The sequence below is a fragment of the Eubalaena glacialis genome, chromosome X (assembly GCF_028564815.1).
Source record: "Eubalaena glacialis isolate mEubGla1 chromosome X, mEubGla1.1.hap2.+ XY, whole genome shotgun sequence".
Taxonomy (NCBI): Eukaryota; Metazoa; Chordata; class Mammalia; order Artiodactyla; family Balaenidae; genus Eubalaena; species Eubalaena glacialis.
This window is the reverse complement of record NC_083736.1, coordinates 137,473,197-137,489,122: the sequence shown is the minus strand read 5'-3', so window position 1 is coordinate 137,489,122 and position 15,926 is coordinate 137,473,197. Positions and strand designations below refer to the sequence as shown.

The 15,926-nt window shown below is 58.0% G+C and overlaps 3 protein-coding genes across 5 annotated transcripts; all 3 read left to right on the top strand.

Annotated features, from left to right (window-relative positions):
* Nucleotides 1-855: 855 nt before the first annotated feature.
* On the top strand, nt 856-4,616 carry SLC10A3 (solute carrier family 10 member 3). 2 transcript variants are annotated; one of them, XM_061178437.1, is made up of 2 exons: nt 856-980; nt 2,804-4,615. In XM_061178437.1, the coding sequence occupies exon 2, from the start codon at nt 2,942-2,944 to the stop codon at nt 4,367-4,369; it is 1,428 nt and encodes a 475-aa protein (XP_061034420.1). In that variant the 5' UTR covers nt 856-980; nt 2,804-2,941; the 3' UTR covers nt 4,370-4,615. The 2 variants fall into 2 exon arrangements, with proteins under 2 accessions (XP_061034420.1, XP_061034419.1); XM_061178436.1 differs by lacking the exon at nt 856-980 and having other exon boundaries at nt 2,858-3,292; nt 3,380-4,616.
* A 619-nt stretch (nt 4,617-5,235) lies between these two features.
* On the top strand, nt 5,236-7,885 carry UBL4A (ubiquitin like 4A). Of its 2 annotated transcripts, XM_061178441.1 has the most exons (5): nt 5,236-5,370; nt 5,545-5,650; nt 5,866-6,080; nt 6,197-6,303; nt 7,721-7,885. In XM_061178441.1, the coding sequence occupies exons 1-5, from the start codon at nt 5,323-5,325 to the stop codon at nt 7,830-7,832; spliced, it is 588 nt and encodes a 195-aa protein (XP_061034424.1). In that variant the 5' UTR covers nt 5,236-5,322; the 3' UTR covers nt 7,833-7,885. The 2 variants fall into 2 exon arrangements, with proteins under 2 accessions (XP_061034424.1, XP_061034425.1); XM_061178442.1 differs by having other exon boundaries at nt 6,197-7,885.
* Nucleotides 7,886-13,223: 5,338 nt separating this feature from the next.
* LAGE3 (L antigen family member 3) lies at nt 13,224-14,621 on the top strand. The gene is made up of 3 exons (XM_061178688.1): nt 13,224-13,559; nt 13,914-14,042; nt 14,294-14,621. Exons 1-3 carry the CDS (start codon nt 13,285-13,287, stop codon nt 14,406-14,408), a joined length of 519 nt encoding a protein of 172 aa, XP_061034671.1. The 5' UTR covers nt 13,224-13,284; the 3' UTR covers nt 14,409-14,621.
* Nucleotides 14,622-15,926: the final 1,305 nt, after the last annotated feature.

Sequence of the window (15,926 nt, the reverse complement as noted above, 5' to 3'; positions counted from 1 at the left end):
AAATGATTACAATTATTATTTATTGGAAAAATTAAATAGAAGAGATGCTACGGGTCTTTTTGGACATTCTCTACGATGTGTCTTATGAACCTCCTGGGGGCAAGAACCTGCAAGTTTGGGCACCACTGGCCTCCATCACAGCCCAACAAGAGGTCTTCCAGAGCAGTGGGTAGCCATCGTCCCGCTGCCTGACTGCGGTTGCCCAGCAGCCTCTGGGAACATGCAAATCCCCGTGATTCTACACTGCTTGCTTACTGTCTTCCCACGTCCACATTCTACATCCTCACCACCTTTTTGCCCTTCCTTATGCCATGTGTGTGCGTTCCTTTTCCGTGAAGCCTCCGGACCTTGCTGGTGGCCCCAAATAGTTTTGAGAGGTTGGAAAGTTCACTGATATTACACAGTGTGGAAATAGGCGCTCGGTCGACGCTTGGACGAAGGAAGGTGGAACAAGGCCGAGCCTGGGCCCCGGAGTCTGGGTCGGTCGGACTCGGCTCTCGGGCTACAGGGCTGGGCGCCCTGAGCAGGAACGTGGCCGAAACCCTGACCCCGGTCTCCCGCCACTGGCAGCAGCCCTCGGGCGTCCTAGCTCGGCTAACGTCTAAGCCTGTGTCCCAGTGCCCCCAGAGGTCGCAGCGTGTTTGGGAATGACTGGGGTGCCTACCCGGGGCGAGTCGCCCCGGCGGCGACCACAGAAGGCTGGGACCCGCGGCTCGGTGGCCACACGAGTCCGCACCCAGCGCCGACCAACCGCCACCCGAAGGCTGCCAAGCCGGCGCGCGCGCGCCGCCTTGTCGCTCCCAGACACGCCACATCCGGTCGGGACGCGCCCCGGCCGCGAGAGGTGAGGAGGCCGCCGCGGGGTAGGCGGGGCGGGGACTCGTCGGCTCGGGGCGGGGCCCCGGCGGGCCGAGCTCGGAGGTGTCCGCCCGCCCGGCAGCCGCTGGCGCCGGCGCCCAGCTTCGGGGCCGCGGAGGCAGGTGAGAGCCTCGGTCCGGGAAGGGCGGTTGGAAGGCGGCTTCTGGCCCCGGCCGGGGAAGGGCCGCCACCGCGCGTTCGTGAGGCCTGGCGCGGCCGCGGGGACCGGGAGTGGCGTGAGAGACCCCGGGACCGCCCGGGCGGGTCGCCGGCCTGCCGGCTGCGGGGCGGCGGCGCGCTCCTCCTCCCCTCCCTCCCCGATTCCTGCCCGAGCTCTGATTGTGCCCCATCCGACAACTTCTGGACTCCCAGGTAGGGAGGCGACCCGGGTCAGCACTGCCAGCTGCCCCGACACCGAACGCTTGGCCCGTATGGAAAAAGCCGCCGGCCCGGGGTTCCGTCGCCTGCCTAGGGGCGCATCTGCCCAAACTCTAACGGTACCTCAAGCAGAAATAGTGGGGATCCGGGCCAGACCCCTCACGCAGTGACTCAGTGACTCAAAGCCGCCAGCGGTGCTGGAAGGACGGGGTGGATGGCCCATCGCCTCCTCTCCCTTCTGAACTGGTTCACAGCACCCCGGTGGCTTCAGTACTGGGTGCCTTCATCTTTTCCCTGTGACTCCCTCTGGTTTTCCTGCCTCCCTCTTCAGTGGTGGGACTCGAGGCTGGATCAAGGCCTCCAGAGTAAGTGACGCAAACCCCAAGCCAGGAGAGGCCATGGCATCGCAGGGTGGCACAGCGGAACTTAACCACCTACTTCCCCTGCTCCCCCGGCATCGGTGGGGGGGCGGGGGAGCGGCCAGGACCCAACCCTGATAGGATCTAGAGAAGCAGGGGCCTCTTCCGAGACTGGGACAGCGCAGGATGTGAGTCAATCAACAGTAATGATGAAGAAGCACTGTGTCCTCATCCTGGTTGCTCCGGTTCCTGCAGGTGATGTGGCAATAGGCTGCTGGCTGCCCAAACTGAGAAGTGGAAGGAGACAGACGTCCTCCTTTCCCCCTGAGGCGCCCTGCCCACCTAGAAACACTCCTCCTCTCACTGGTAGTTCCAGGCTCTGCTAGGGGCACACGTGGGCAGGGGAGGAGTCCCTGGACTTTGAGCAGAGCCCCTCAGATGTGGCACAGTGGCTCTAGGAGCGCAAATTCTGGGACTGCCAGGGGAGTGGGAGCTCTGACAGAAGGAGGAGAAACCCCCCAGTGGACACGTGGCCCTATCTGATCCCTTCCTGCTGCCCCTTCCGGCAACTCCCCTGGGGAGAGGGGACCTGTTCCCTCCCAGAACCCCCATCTCACCCCTGTCAGCAGGAAGGGTAGGCCAGGTGGCCATGCACAGCAACGCCGTTCACATGTCAATGGTGAACATCAGCCCCTGGGGCCTTTGGCCTGGTGGTCACCCACTGCCCCACCCTTTGCCGGCTGCTCTCTGCCTGGCAGATGACACTCAAATGCCCTAACCTGCTCTCAGCGGGCCTGCTTCCTTGGCATCCCCGGGCAGCTGCGTCTCAAAGCAGGTGGGGCACAGGCTAGTGGTGACAGGATTGAGGGTGGCTCTCCCAGGTCCTCTGGTATCGGGACATCTCCAGATGGTCACTGTGGTGGGCAAACCCAGGGAAATCAGCGCGTATCAGCGGGCTGAAGGCGAACTCCGACCTGTAGGTGGCCCCTCTGGGTGAGGGATGGGAAGCTTGAGGCAGTTGTGACTGGGGAGGGGACAGCCGAATGGCACTCAAGGGCCAGCACTAGGCCTTCGGTTTCCGCCCCCAGGCTTGCGGCAAGGGGCCCTGGCGAGTCTCCCAGCAGTGGGCTTCCAGATCCTGCGCTCCTGGGCTCGCAGCTGCTCACCCTCACCAGCCACCTACCTCTCTGTGTCCCTTCTCTCCTCAGGAAGAGCTCTGCCATCAAGAAAGGCAGCACAGGGCCAGGCCTTGCCCATGGACCCTTCTCAGGACAACCCGACGGCGCCCGCACAGCTGCTCTCCTAAGCCGCAGGGGGCCCGGGCTCCCCGTCTTTCGGGAGGAGCCATGGTGCTTAGGAGGGGCAGGTGCAGCTCCCTGAGGTGGCCGGGAGGGGGCAGTGTTTGCACAGGCCCCCTAGGCATGCTCAGGGCCAGCCTGCTGCTTGTCAGCCTGCTCTGGGGGGCGCGGGGCACAGCCAGCGCCAGTCTTAGCACGGCTGTGGGCCGTACCGTGCCCCTGACAGGGCGCCGCTACTTGAGCATTGGGGATGGCTCCGTGACGGAGTTTGAGTTCCCAGAGGAGAGCGAGGGCATCATCGTGGTCTCAAGCCAGTACCCGGGCCAGGGCAACGGGACGGGGCCCAGCCCCATGCTGAGGGTCACCTCCCTGGACACAGAGGTGCTGACCATCAAGAACGTGAGTGCCATAGCCTGGGCTGGTGGGGGTGGCTTCGTGGTGAGCATCCACTCGGGCCTGCCTGGGCTAGCGCCACTCCACCTCCAGCTCCTGGACCCCCGTGAGGCCCCACCCACGCTGGTTGAGGAGCGGAGAGATTTCTGCATCAAGGTCTCACCTGCTGAAGACACCCCTGCCACCCTTGGCACTGACTTGGTCCACTTCTCAGAGAACCCAGTACTCTACTTGCTCCTGCCTCTTATCTTTGTCAACAAGTGTTCATTTGGGTGCCAAGTAGAGCTCGAGGTTCTGAAGGGGCTCCTGCAGAGCCCCCAGCCCATGCTGCTGGGCCTCCTGGGCCAGTTTCTGGTTATGCCCTTCTATGCTTTTCTGATGGCTAAGGTCTTCATGCTGCCCAAGGCCCTGGCTCTGGGCCTCATCATCACCTGCTCGTCGCCTGGCGGCGGGGGGAGCTACCTCTTCAGCCTCCTCCTTGGGGGGGATGTCACCCTGGCCATCTCCATGACTTTCATCTCAACAGTGGCTGCCACCGGTTTCCTGCCGCTGTCCTCGGCCATCTACAGCCGCCTGCTCAGCATCCACGAAACACTCCACGTGCCCATTTCCAAGATCCTGGGGACCCTGCTGTTCATCGCCATCCCCATAGCAGCAGGCGTGGTGATCAAGTCCAAGCTCCCCAAGTTCTCGCAGCTGCTGCTGCAGGTCATCAAGCCCTTCAGCTTCGTGCTGCTCCTGGGCGGCCTCTTCCTGGCCTACCACATGGGGGTCTTCATCCTGGCGGGCGTCAGGCTGCCCATTGTGCTGGTGGGCCTCACAGTGCCCCCGGTTGGCCTCCTGGTGGGTTACTGCCTGGCCACGTGCCTGAAGCTGCCAGTGGCCCAGCGTCGGACCGTCAGCATCGAGGTCGGGGTGCAGAACAGCCTGCTGGCCTTGGCCATGCTGCAGCTGTCCCTCCGCCGCCTGCAGGCTGACTATGCCTCCCAGGCCCCCTTCCTTGTGGCACTGAGTGGCACCTCAGAGATGCTGGCCTTAGTTACTGGCCACTTCATCTATAGCAGTGTGTGTGCAGTTCCCTGAGGCCCCCCGGGGCAAGCTTTCGCCACCCCTAGCCCCCAGCCTCCACCCACGGTCCCCACAGTTCCTCTGTACCAAAGGCCTTTAGTTCTCATGCACTATGCACTCAGAAAAATCCAGGCTTATTTTTTTTACTCGTTTTTTATTCTCCAGCTTTCAGTGCCAAAGAGGCCACGCTGATTTCAGTAGGTGGGCACTGCCTAGAAAATATATTTCAATAAAAGAGAGAAGCAAGCTTGGGTCCCTTCCAGTCTTTGCCCTCTGAGGCCTGCGGGTGGGGGAAGGAAGGGTGTGGCTGGGTAAGTGTGGGCCAGGGTGGAGGGCTGGCTTGGGTGACACGGTGACCTCTGCCCAGACCTTCTCTCTCAGCCCTCCTTCCCCATGCATCCCCTCTTGAGAGTGGGGTCTCTCTGTTCTAGAAGGAGCGGTGGGAAGATGAGAGCAGAGGACTGGCTCCCCAGCCCGCTCCCAAGCTCAGCTGGTTTTCCGCAGGCCGACTAGAAAGGAGGCGGCAGGAGGCCCGCGGGCCGCGGGGCGAGCTCTGCAGGGCCGGGTCATCAGGGGACTCCTGAGAGGCAGGGAATCGGCCTCGGCGCTGACCTGTTCCGCCCGCGGGCAGTGAGCGGGGGCGAGCGAACCCCTGGCCCGCCTTCTCCCCTGAGTCCCAGCTCCCCGACTCCGCCGACCGGGCCCGACTAGTTCCTCCGCCCCTTCTCATCCCCGCGGGCTTCCCGGCTCAGTCGCCGCGGGGCCCGGGTCCGGGCCGGTCCCCGAGCGCCGGGGGGGGGGGCGGGGGCGGGGGAACGCGACACGGGGGGCGGGGCCGCGACGCCGGGCGCGCCCCTCGCGCGACTTCCGGCAGCGGCGGTTGGGTCTGGCGCGCGCCCGGGGCGGCTGCGCGCGGCGGGGGGCTGTAGGGCTTCGCGCCGGCCGGAGTGGACGCCGCCGCGGCCGCCATGCAGCTAACAGTGAAGGCGCTCCAGGGCCGCGAGTGCAATCTGCAGGTAGCGTCGCCGGGCCCCGCCGCCGTGCCGGCTCACGCGGTTGGCCCCCGGGCGCAGGGCCGGGCCGAGGGCGGGGACGGACCGGGCGGGCCGGCCGCGCCGGGGAAGCCAGGAGAGCCGCCCTCCGCGGGGGCTGCGGCCTCACCGCCTGCCTCTCACCCTCGGCCTGGCCAGGTGTCGGAGGACGAGCTGGTGTCCACGCTGAAACATCTGGTCTCCGAGAGGCTGAACATCCCTGTCCGCCAGCAGCGGCTGCTGTTCAAGGGCAAGGCCCTAGCAGGTAACCGGGGAGAGGAGACGCCCGGGGAGCCCCGCGGGAATTCAGGGGACGCGGCGTCCGGGCCGAGCCCGGACAGCAGTGGAGTGGAGGGGGCTCTGGCCACTTGACCCCCGGGGAGGCTGCGTCCTCAGCCGGATGCCGCGGCGCTCCGCCTGGCCTCTCCGAGGCCTTTCCCACCACCGTGGGCCACAGCTCCATCAATCTCTCTTGGGCAGATGGGAAAAGACTCTCCGATTACAGCATTGGGCCCAATTCCAAGCTCAACCTAGTGGTCAAACCTCTGGAGAAGGTGTTACTGGAAGAAAGCAGCGCGCGGACAGTGGCCGAGGCCCCGCCCCCACCCCCAGCCGCCTGGCCTCTAATCTCCAAAGTCCTGGCCCGTCACTTCAGCGCCGCAGATGCCAGCAGAGTCCTGGACCAACTCCAGAGGGTGAGCAGCGTGGCCCGGGACTTCCACGTCCCACCCAGCCGCTCGCAGCCCCTGCCCTTATCCCAGTGTGCCCCCCCGACCCGCGCCGCTGAATCCTCCTGGCCTTCTCTCCTCAGGATTATGAGAGGTCCCTGAGCCGCCTGACGCTGGATGACATCGAACGCTTGGCTGGCCGCTTCTTGCACCCTGAAGTGACTGAAGCTATGGAGAAGGGGTTCTCCAAGTAGGATTCTCGGAGTGTGGGGAGGAGCCGGGCCAGGCCACAAGCTGCATGTAGCATTAAATGTGTTCTCATGTTGCAATTCGGCTCATAATACTAGCTGGCGGGTACGCGGGTACCTGTATCCAGCTCTTGACCTGGGTTTGCTCCCACGTTTGGCGCTAGTGCTGAAGCGGGAGAGCCACAATCTGAGTCCAGCCAGCTTCTAGAAGTGCCTCAGGGTGAGAGGGTTGTTTAGAAGGGTTCTGAGGGGTGGGCTTTGGCATTCCATGTTCAGCCCACTGAGGATAAACCCTCGAGCAATACCTTTCCAGGCCTGAAAGGGGAAGCAGCTGGCCCCTGCTGCCCAGTCCTGTCACCTCGCCTCTGGCAGGTCCGGCATTGGCAGGTCAAGTGACAGCCAGCCTTGGGCCCCCTCAAGCTGCTGTCACCAGTGTGCACTCGATGAAGGGAAAGCGTGTTGGGGGGTCTGGGACGTCACCCAGCTCTGGGGTGTTACCTTAGGCAAGTCCCTGTGCCATGTTGGTCCCCAGCCATTGACTCTGCACAGTGAGGGCCACTCCTTAAACCTCAGTTTCCTTTACCCCCAACCCCCCGGGGTCGGGAGTCTGCAGCCATCCTCCCCCTTGTGTCCCAGATACAAAGTGAGGCCAAAAGCTGAGTGATGGCCAAGCGTGGCCCAGAGATGGGGTGCCCTGGCCCTTAGTGTCACAGCTTTTCTCTGGGCACCCCCTCTGCTTGTCTCCTCCTGGACACGGGCGGTCCTCGACCCTTAGAGATGACAGGTGATGGGCTCGAGGTTACTCAGCCAGGCCCATACACCCTGCGCTCACCCACAGTGTGAAAGTAGACCCTTCCCCTGCCGCGTGTGTACAGGGACTTTCACTGTGCACGCCGCTCACTGCCTGACAAGGAACCTCGGGGGGCCAGGGAGGGGCAGAAGCCGCTGGCGGCTGGGCCCTAGAGATCATCGAGGCACCTGCTCCTCGGAGGAGGGCGCCTGGGCCGCCCTCCCGCCTGGGCCTCGTGGGGTAAGCGCCGGGTCCCCGGGCTGGGAGGACGGACAGAGGCCAGACGGGCAAAGGCTTTGAAGAACAGATGGAAGGCCCCGGCCCCGCCCAGCAGCAGGGCCTGTGTGATAGACTTGCCTACACTCTCATTTCTCTTCAGTCAGGAAGGTTTATACTGACAGACACTTCAGTCGCACTAGAGGTGAATGTGAGACTTTGATCTGAAAGGAACTGTGTTAGCTGGGCGGCTTTTGGTTTCCAGTAATTGATTTAACCGTAGAGGAAGTTGGTTTAAAGCAATAAAGGAAATGTATTGGTTTACGAAACTGAGAAGTCCAGGGGTATTGGCAGCAGATAAACAGTTTCACCAAATACCCAGTTTCTTCCTACCTCCCCTCTGCACTCTGCAGTGTCTGCTTCATCCCAGGCCTCTGCCTCAGGATCAGAAGATGGTTGCCTGCAGCTTCCACCAAATCCCTCGATCACAGCCAGCAAGGAGCACCTTCCCGACCTGTAGCATAGCTTCTTTCTCAGATGCCCCCAGCAAATAAACGCTGTCCTTTCGTTGGTCAGAACCGGGTGGTGCCTCCATCATTTTGGCAGGGGGTGGGGTGGGCTTGGGCGGGAGAGGGAGATTCTCAGCGAAAGCCAGGTCCTCGGGGAGGGCTGACCGGTGCAGTGCAGGGCAGTGACACCCGCAGACGCATGCTGCAGACAGACCCTAGAGGCGGTTGTTGAGTCCCTTGTGCCAGTGCCTCCCGGCTTGGGGGTGACAAAGCCATCTGCTGGGCACTTGGACCGGGGGGTCAGGAAGTCGGCGGCGGGGAGATCAGGCTGGACAGGGAGACAGGAGTGGCGTCTTCAGGGTGCACGGTAGGCGCCTTGCTGACAGAACTGACTGCGATCCGGACCCGGTCTGATGCCACAGCCCCGTGCAGCCTTCCATGACGTTTGGGAGCGGCCTGTGGACACGGTGTCCTAGATGCCGTAAGGACGGATGAGACGGCTTCCCTGGGAGCGTGGCGTAAAAAGAGAGGAGAGGACTGGGCCGTGCGGGACTTCACCAACTGGAGACGCTACGGAGGCCGCAGAGAGAGCTCGGTGTCAGAGGCCAAGAACGCCCCTCCAGGAAGGGGGTGGGGGTTGGCTAGTGGTGCTGAGAAGCACAGGGAGGGCAGGGCAGAGCCTCCTCTCGCCTCGGTAGCAAGAAGGTCGTCGGCAGCGCCGTGGGGAAGAGGCCGTGACGGTGACCGCGGACCCCTGCTTCCGGAAGCCTGTCTGCGCAGCAGGGTGTAGCTGTGGAGGGGCAGGGCCGGGGAGGGAAGATGGAGAGGGAGGAGATGCTGCCGGCGTGAGAGGTGGGAGGCCCAGGTGGGAAGGGGCCAGGGAGGCTCCGGTCCAGGCCCGTGCCATCGTGAGAGGAGACGGGCGACCGCACGTGAAGATGGAATGGCCGCAGGCTGCACCCTGCCTTTGCCCTTAGATTCTCGGGGTGGCCCCATGTACACCGGAGGCTCCAAATGCTGAGATCCTTCCACAGGGGCCGGAATGTTTATCGCGGGCACTGTACCCCTTGGGCCAAGTGTCCGCCCCGGAGGTGGGTGCTGACCCACCTGTTACCCCCTGGCCCCTGGCTGCTGTAGGGCCCCGAGACCCGCTGTCCGCTCCTCGCGGAGGGGCCTCGAGACAGTCCCTGATCCCCAGGGCCCTGGTGCAGCTCGCAGTCACTGTGGTGATCGCAATGCCGCTGGGAGACGGCAGGATGAGTGAAGGGCCCAGCTGAAGTGGCCTCTCAGACAGAAATGGTCTGGCACCTGGAATGAGATGCCTGTGGTGCCATTTCCCACGGGCACACAGGAGGAGGGGCAGACTCAGAGGAAAGCAGCGTTTCTTTTGGGGTGGGGCTCATGGAGTTGGAAGCGCCCAGGCGACAGATCAGCTGTGCCCACAATTTGCTGGCGCCTTGCAGGCTTTCCCCGCCGGCCTGGACGAGACCAGGCCTCACCAGCTCCAGTAGGTGGGACAGGTGCTGCTCAGCCGTGCCAGGCCCTGCCAGCAGCAGACGCGACAGCCGTGGCGGCCTCAGCCCTCTGGGCCTTGAAAAGCCTGCAGGAGAGACGGTCGCCCCTGTCCCTCTCCAGGACCCAGCCAGAGCAGCCTCCCCGAGTTCCTGGGGACCTGCCCCTGGCCACCTCTGCTGCCGCCCTCTCCGCTTTTCCTTCCACTTGGTGGCTCACTCCTCTGGCCCCTTTGCTGGTTCTCCCCCCACACCCCCATCTCTTACTGTCAGGGGGCCCCGAGACTCCGTCCCCGGACCCCTTCTCCATGTCGCTCCCTGGGGAGCCTGTCCACCTTCATCGCCGTTTCTGTGTTTTGCACCCATGTCTGTGGCTCATCCCAGCCCTGTCTCTGAGCTTCAGACCACAGCTCTGGGCTGTGACTCTGAGGCCATGGCCGGCTCCCCTGCACAAGCCTCCTGTCATTCTTTTAGTGCATGTCCCAGTTGCTGGCGGCACGGGGAGTTCCCTCCCGCCTGGCACCTGCGTCCGCACTTGTGCCCGGCCCTGAAGGGCAACACCATCGGCCAGGCTTTTAACGACAGGAAGTGGGAGGCCGACTTTGCTTCTCCCAACCCTCCCTTCTCCACGGGCAATCAGGCAACAGTATTTTTGGAAGAGTCCAGGGGACTCGCCTTGTAGAAAGTCCCAGTCTGGATTTGCCCGCTTCCTTCCTGGTTAGATTCAGCTTAGGTGTTTTGAGGACAGCACCACCCAGGGCAGGCTATGTCCTTCTCCCTCCCCGCACAGGGCGAGGAGGGGCAGGGGGCCGGGCTGCCCACCGTTAGGGAGGCTCGGTTTGATCACCTGGTGTCTCCCTTGTAAAGTTGCATTTTCCCTCCCTAATGCACAAGTAATCTGGGTGACACCTTGAGACCCAGTGACTATCTTTTCCCCAGCAACCTTTATCTAATGGTTTTACCATCCAAGGATGACCCCCAACTGGATGAATTGCATTGGTGGCTGCAAAATGGTGGTTTTCTCATGCTTTCTTTCTTTCTACAATTATTAGTTGGCATTTCTCTATAAAGAGCTTTCCCTTTTCACAATTGTCATGGTGGACACATTGTTTCTTTGTTTGTTTTTTAAATCAATCAATCAATAAATAAATTTATTGATTTATTTATTTTTGGCTGCGTTGGGTCTTTGTTGCTGCGCGCGGGCTTTCTCTAGCTGTGGCGAGTGGTGGCTATTCTTCACTGCGGTGCGCGGCCTTCTCACTGCAGTGGCTTCTCTCGTTGCGGAGCACGGGCTCTAGGCGCGCGGGCTTCAGTAGTTGCAGTGTGCGGCCCCAGTAGTTGTGGTGCACAGGCTTAGTTGCTCCGCGGCATGTGGGATCTTCCCGGACCAGGGCTCGAACCCGTGTGCCCCGCATCGGCAGGCGGATTCTTAACCACTGCGCCACCAGGGAAGTCCCCGCATTGTTTTTTTTTATTCAACAACTTAGGATCCAAGAGTGTCATTTTGAGGGGGAGTTTTATTGGACTATAGCATGCATAGAGTAATGTGCATAAATCGTCAATGTACAGCTCAATGGAATTTTAAAGTGAATACATATATGTTACCTTCCCTGGTGCCTCCTCCAAAAGGTTTAATAGCCTTTTGGATGCTCAAATGTTCTAGCTTTGGTTCTTTCTGGTTGGCTCCCATGTCCCTTTGACATGCCTCATCCTTTTGCTTTTCAAGCATGTCCTTACTTTCTGGCACCACAAAGTGCTCCAGGCTCATCTTGTATTTTTTCCTGCCCCATACCTAGAATCTTCCACCTCTCCAAGGACCTCTGGTTCCTTTTAGTGGAGAATGGTATTGAGAAACCAAGGTCTGGGTACAGGGTGTGTTCATTGCTACTGGAGTTTCAATGCTTCTAGACTCTTTCACTGGACAAAACTAGGAAATCTATTTTTTAAGTTCATACTGCAGTCCCCAATTCCAATCTGGCAGTACAGTTCTTTCTCACCTTCCCTCATTCCACAGTGATGTTCCTGACAACATCCATATATGGATATATTTACTCATGTCCTCTACCAGATAGAGTCTACCTTAGACTCTAGCTTCACAATCACCTCAGCACTATCATTGCCAACAACATACATACTGAGAATAAAGCGGAGTCTTTCTGTGCTTAGAATATATCCCATGAAGGGAGCACGGTCAGAGGGCTGAATTTGGAAGGTACCTGACTTATTTTCTCTGTGTGGTTCTGTTATCAACTGGATATGCAATTAGGCTTATTTGTTTTTTTGGTTTTTTTTTTTTTTTGCTTTTGTTTATATTCAATTTTAGCTTTTTTTTCACTCTTTCAAATATATATATATATATGTTTTTTTAATTAATTATTTATTTATTTGGCTGCGCTGGGTCTCATCTGCAGTATGCAGGATCTAGTTCCCTGACCAGGGATCGAACCCTGGCTCCCTGCATTGGGAGCACAGAGTCTTAACCACTGGACCACCAGAGAAGTCCCTCAAACGTATTTTTGAACATATAAAATATTTGCATGGTTCAAAGTCAAAACTACACAAAAGGATATATTACAAGAAATCTCATACCCATCTCAACCCCCTATAGGTGATAATTTTCACTAGTTTCAGGGTTTTCCATCCTCCTTATTTTTTTTCCCCAATAAGCATGTGTGTCTGTGAGCGTGTGTGCAGTTGTCGTTTGCACCCTGCTTTTCTCATATTTTCATATAACAATATATCCTGGAAATCATTTCATTTTTCATTAGAGATTTTCATTCTTTTTACTGCAGCTTAGGACTATTGTATGGATGAACCACAATTGATTTCACCAGTTCCCTGCTGATGGATGTGTGCGTTGTGTCCAATGGTTTTCTATTACCAGTTATGTTACAGTGAGTCATTTTATAAATATGCTGTTTCATATTTGTGAAGTGACTTCCTACATGTGGCGCTGCTGGGCCAAGACACTGAGCTTTGTACTTGCAACAAACCCCCTACTGCATAGACTGCAGTGAAAGTGTACCAGAGACAGTACATCAACGGAAGTGAACGAAACAAAGGTACAGTTTCAGATTATTAGAAACGCAGCGAACTGAAATGGGCAAATGTGGTGAAGGGCGCCTGGGGGTAGTATGTTAGGTTGGTGATCCCGAAGGCCTCTCAGAGGTGACACTGGAGCCAAGACCTTAACGACAAGAAGGAGCCAGCCACGGAGTCTGGGGACAGAGGCTTCCAAAGAGGAAGAGTAAGTGCAAAGGGGGATGGGGGCTAGGCCACCCTTGGTCAGGAGCAGAGAAAAGACCCCAGAGGCTGCACGGAGTGAGGAAGCAGGCAGGTGGGGGCAGAGAGCGGAGGAGCCGGGAGCCAGGTCACACAGGAAGGAGTTTGGCTTTGATTCCAAAGGCAATGGGAAACTGTTTTAGGATTTTAAGCAAGGACATGATATGATGTGATTTATATCAAAAATCAAGAGCTGATTCTACTGTGTGGAGAGAAGTGGGGTGATTTAGGATTTATTTTCGGGGAGATCCAACAGGCTTCGGTGATCCAGTTCAGCTTTTTGCCCTTCCTTATGATTACAAAGTAGGAAAACAGAAAACTAACAGGACTATCACCATCGGAAATTTCATGGCAGTTTAAAAACTTATTTTTGATTAAAAATGTCGTATAAGGTCACTGTCAAAAACTTGCAGGAAAACAGAAAAAGGAAGTTAAAATCGCGTCACACAGTTTGCGAAGGGCCAGGGCTTTGGGAGGGAGCCTCAGCTTCTCTGCGGCCAAGGGCGTCTTGGAGAACCGCCCCCCCCCGCCGCGGGCCGGCTCCGCGGGAACCCACCACGCACCCCCTCGGCCTCAGCGGGGCCTGTTTGCGCAGGCGCACGGGGCGGAGTCAGCGCGAGGGGGCGGAGCTTCAGGAAGGAGCCGTTGTCTCTCAGCTGACCGCGGAGAGAGCGGATGGGGAGACCGGCGGCCCGAAGACGGAGTCGGAGGCGGAGCGCTGCGGCCATGCAGGCGGCGGAGGCGGACGCAGGCGCAGGCAGGATGGCGGGCGGCGCTGAAGGCCTGGGCAGCCAGGGGGGCAGGGGGGGCCGGGGCGGCCCTCGCAGCGCGGGTGCTGCCGCCGCTGCAAACGACGCAGCTCTGTGGGTCGCGCCGGCACAGCACTCTCCGGGGCCGGGCGGACACCCCGCGTCCACGGCCGGAAGGCCGGGAAGCCGGCCGCACGTATTGTATCCTACCCGAGGGCGGAGTGGGGAATGGGCTGCAGGCTGCCTGCGGTGGGAGGTGGGACAGAGGGACGGACGAGTCAGGGGCAGCCTGGGAGCGAAGGGGAGAAGGGGGAGTCAGGGGCTGCTGGGGGGTGGTCTTGAGGGGGAGAAATAAGGGCAGAAGGAAACCCGGGGCGCCTGGGGGCGAAGAAATGAGAGCACGGGGCAGCGGGGTGGCTGGGGTGGATTAGGGCCAGGAGTGGTCTGGGGGGGCTGGAAGCAGTCCTGAAAGGGGTGAGACTGGTCAGGGTGCCCTGAGACAGGGCCCAAAGCACCAAATCCGTGTGGACGGTGCCTTAACCGAATCTCCATCAGCGCCCTAAGTGTGCCTTTCCCGTCCACCTTGGAGGCGGAGATCGCCCGTGGGTCCCTGGCCCCAGATGCCGAACTGCACCATGGGGCTGTTGGGAAGGAGCTCACAGTAAGCGGCAGCGTCCTGGCGGTGTAAGTTCTAGAAAGGGCTGCTTGGGAGTGGCAGCAGGTGGCCGGGCCAGTCTCCCCCAAGGGCGCTCTATTGGAGACTCGGAGACACTCCAGGGTTGGATCTAGGGAGGTGACGCGGTGCACTGGACCCATCTGCACCCCAGCGGGCACTCCAGTGGAGATGGCAGCGGCTTCGGTGTCATAGAGGGGCAGAGCCAGGGACTGGAGGGGTTGCTACCATCACCTTGATTTTCTTTTTCCGTCACTTTTAGCCACTGGAGAGCTGAAGATTCCCACCTCCTCCAAATTTCCATCGTCAACTTTCTTGACCAGCTTTCTCTGGTGATACGGACCATGCAGCGCTTTGGGCCCCCTGTTGCACGCTAAGCCAGGGCTAGAGAAAGGGGTTAAGGTCTAAACTTGTGTCCCTTCCTAGACAGTGCATCCCTCCTAGGGCAGTGATTCCTGCAGTAGTTGCCACTTTACTATGGGGGCCTCACCTTTTGCCTCTACTGGCCCTTGGGTGCGGAGGGTTCACTTGCTTTGTTTGGTGCTTAAATGTTTCTTAACTACTGAAAATAAAACTGAGCTACGATGCTCTGTCTGACCTTATTTTCAACTACAGCACCTTTAAATATTCTTGCCTTTGTCCTTAGATTGGAGGGGAGGTTCTGTGATTCAGATATTCAAGTAGTACAACGTAACTGAAGACAGTTTAAGAAATGGAAGAGGATAGGTCCTGTCTGTCATTCAGTATTAACTACTGTCAACATTTTGGAATATTTTCTTAGTTTTATAGTGGTATTTATGTAGTAAATGTGTAACAGTAATAATATTTTGCAAGTGTAGCATTTTTCCTGATATTTTTCATCTAACATGAACCTTTTTCTAAAAATTCTTCAAAAGCATTATTGAATGGATACATAAAAGATACATTATTGAATGTTAAATTATTTTCAATTTTTGCCATATTATAGGTAACGATTCAGTGGAATGCTTGTATGTAGAGCTTTGCCTGAATGATTGTTTTCTTAAGATAGACTACAAGAGGTAGAATTGGTTAAATATGTAAAGCTCTCACGCTGCAGTGTGTGAAATTGCTCTCCAAATTGTACAGAAAATGTACCCTCCCACCAGAATGCTGGTTTCGCACATCCTTGTCACTACTGGGTCTCCTCGGTAAAATTTTTTTAAAAACTGGGTTTGTATGACAAGAGCAAACAACCGAGAAACACTCGAATAGGAGCTTTGTGGCTTACTGGCCTTGTCTCAGATCAGTGAAGAAAAAGTGCTAGGACAGTCATTTAAGCCTTTAGTTAGAAGGAGTTAGCTTCCTGTAAAAGGTGTTGTATCCTGCAGCCTTTCTAAACTCACTTATTCTAGTAGCTCTTTGGTAGATGCCATTGGATTTTCATCATTGATCACGTTTTCTCAGAATAAAGGCAGTTTTGCTTCTTCCTTTCCAATCTGCGTGCCTTTCAGTGATGAATTTTTCTCCTGGTTAAGGATTAGATTTGGCTGCTTTGTATCCCTGGTAGTTTTTTCTTCAGTGTCAGACATTGAGCCTTTTCCTCTGGGTGCTGGGTATCTTTGTATTCCTAGACATATTTTTTGAGCTTTGTTCTGGGATGCTGTTAGATTACTGGGGACAGATCCTTTTGAGTCTTGCTTTGAAGATTTGCTGTGTGGGACCAGAGCAGCTTTCAGTGTAGGGTTCACTTTTTTTTTTTTTTTTTAGTTTTTGGCCGCACCCCGTGTCATGTGGAACCTCAGTTCCCCGACCAGGGATCGAACCCGCACCTCCTGCATTGGAAGTGCGGAGTCCTAACCACTGGACCGCCGGGGAAGTCCCATAGGATTCATTTTTTTCCCACACTACTGAGGCGCGAGCCTTCTGAGCCCCCT

Bases quoted from the DNA above. Each gene is read 5' to 3' on its own strand.
- SLC10A3 (XM_061178437.1), top strand. From the start codon at position 2,942: ATGGTGCTTAGGAGGGGCAGGTGCAGCTCCCTGAGGTGGCCGGGAGGG.
- UBL4A (XM_061178441.1), top strand. From the start codon at position 5,323: ATGCAGCTAACAGTGAAGGCGCTCCAGGGCCGCGAGTGCAATCTGCAG. The intron at 6,081-6,196 runs GTGAGCAGCGTG...TTCTCTCCTCAG, and splicing joins TCCTGGACCAACTCCAGAGG to GATTATGAGAGGTCCCTGAG. The intron at 6,304-7,720 runs GTAGGATTCTCG...TGCACTCTGCAG, and splicing joins ATGGAGAAGGGGTTCTCCAA to TGTCTGCTTCATCCCAGGCC.
- LAGE3 (XM_061178688.1), top strand. From the start codon at position 13,285: ATGGGGAGACCGGCGGCCCGAAGACGGAGTCGGAGGCGGAGCGCTGCG. The intron at 13,560-13,913 runs GTATCCTACCCG...AATCTCCATCAG, and splicing joins GGAAGCCGGCCGCACGTATT to CGCCCTAAGTGTGCCTTTCC. The intron at 14,043-14,293 runs GTAAGTTCTAGA...CGTCACTTTTAG, and splicing joins AGCGGCAGCGTCCTGGCGGT to CCACTGGAGAGCTGAAGATT.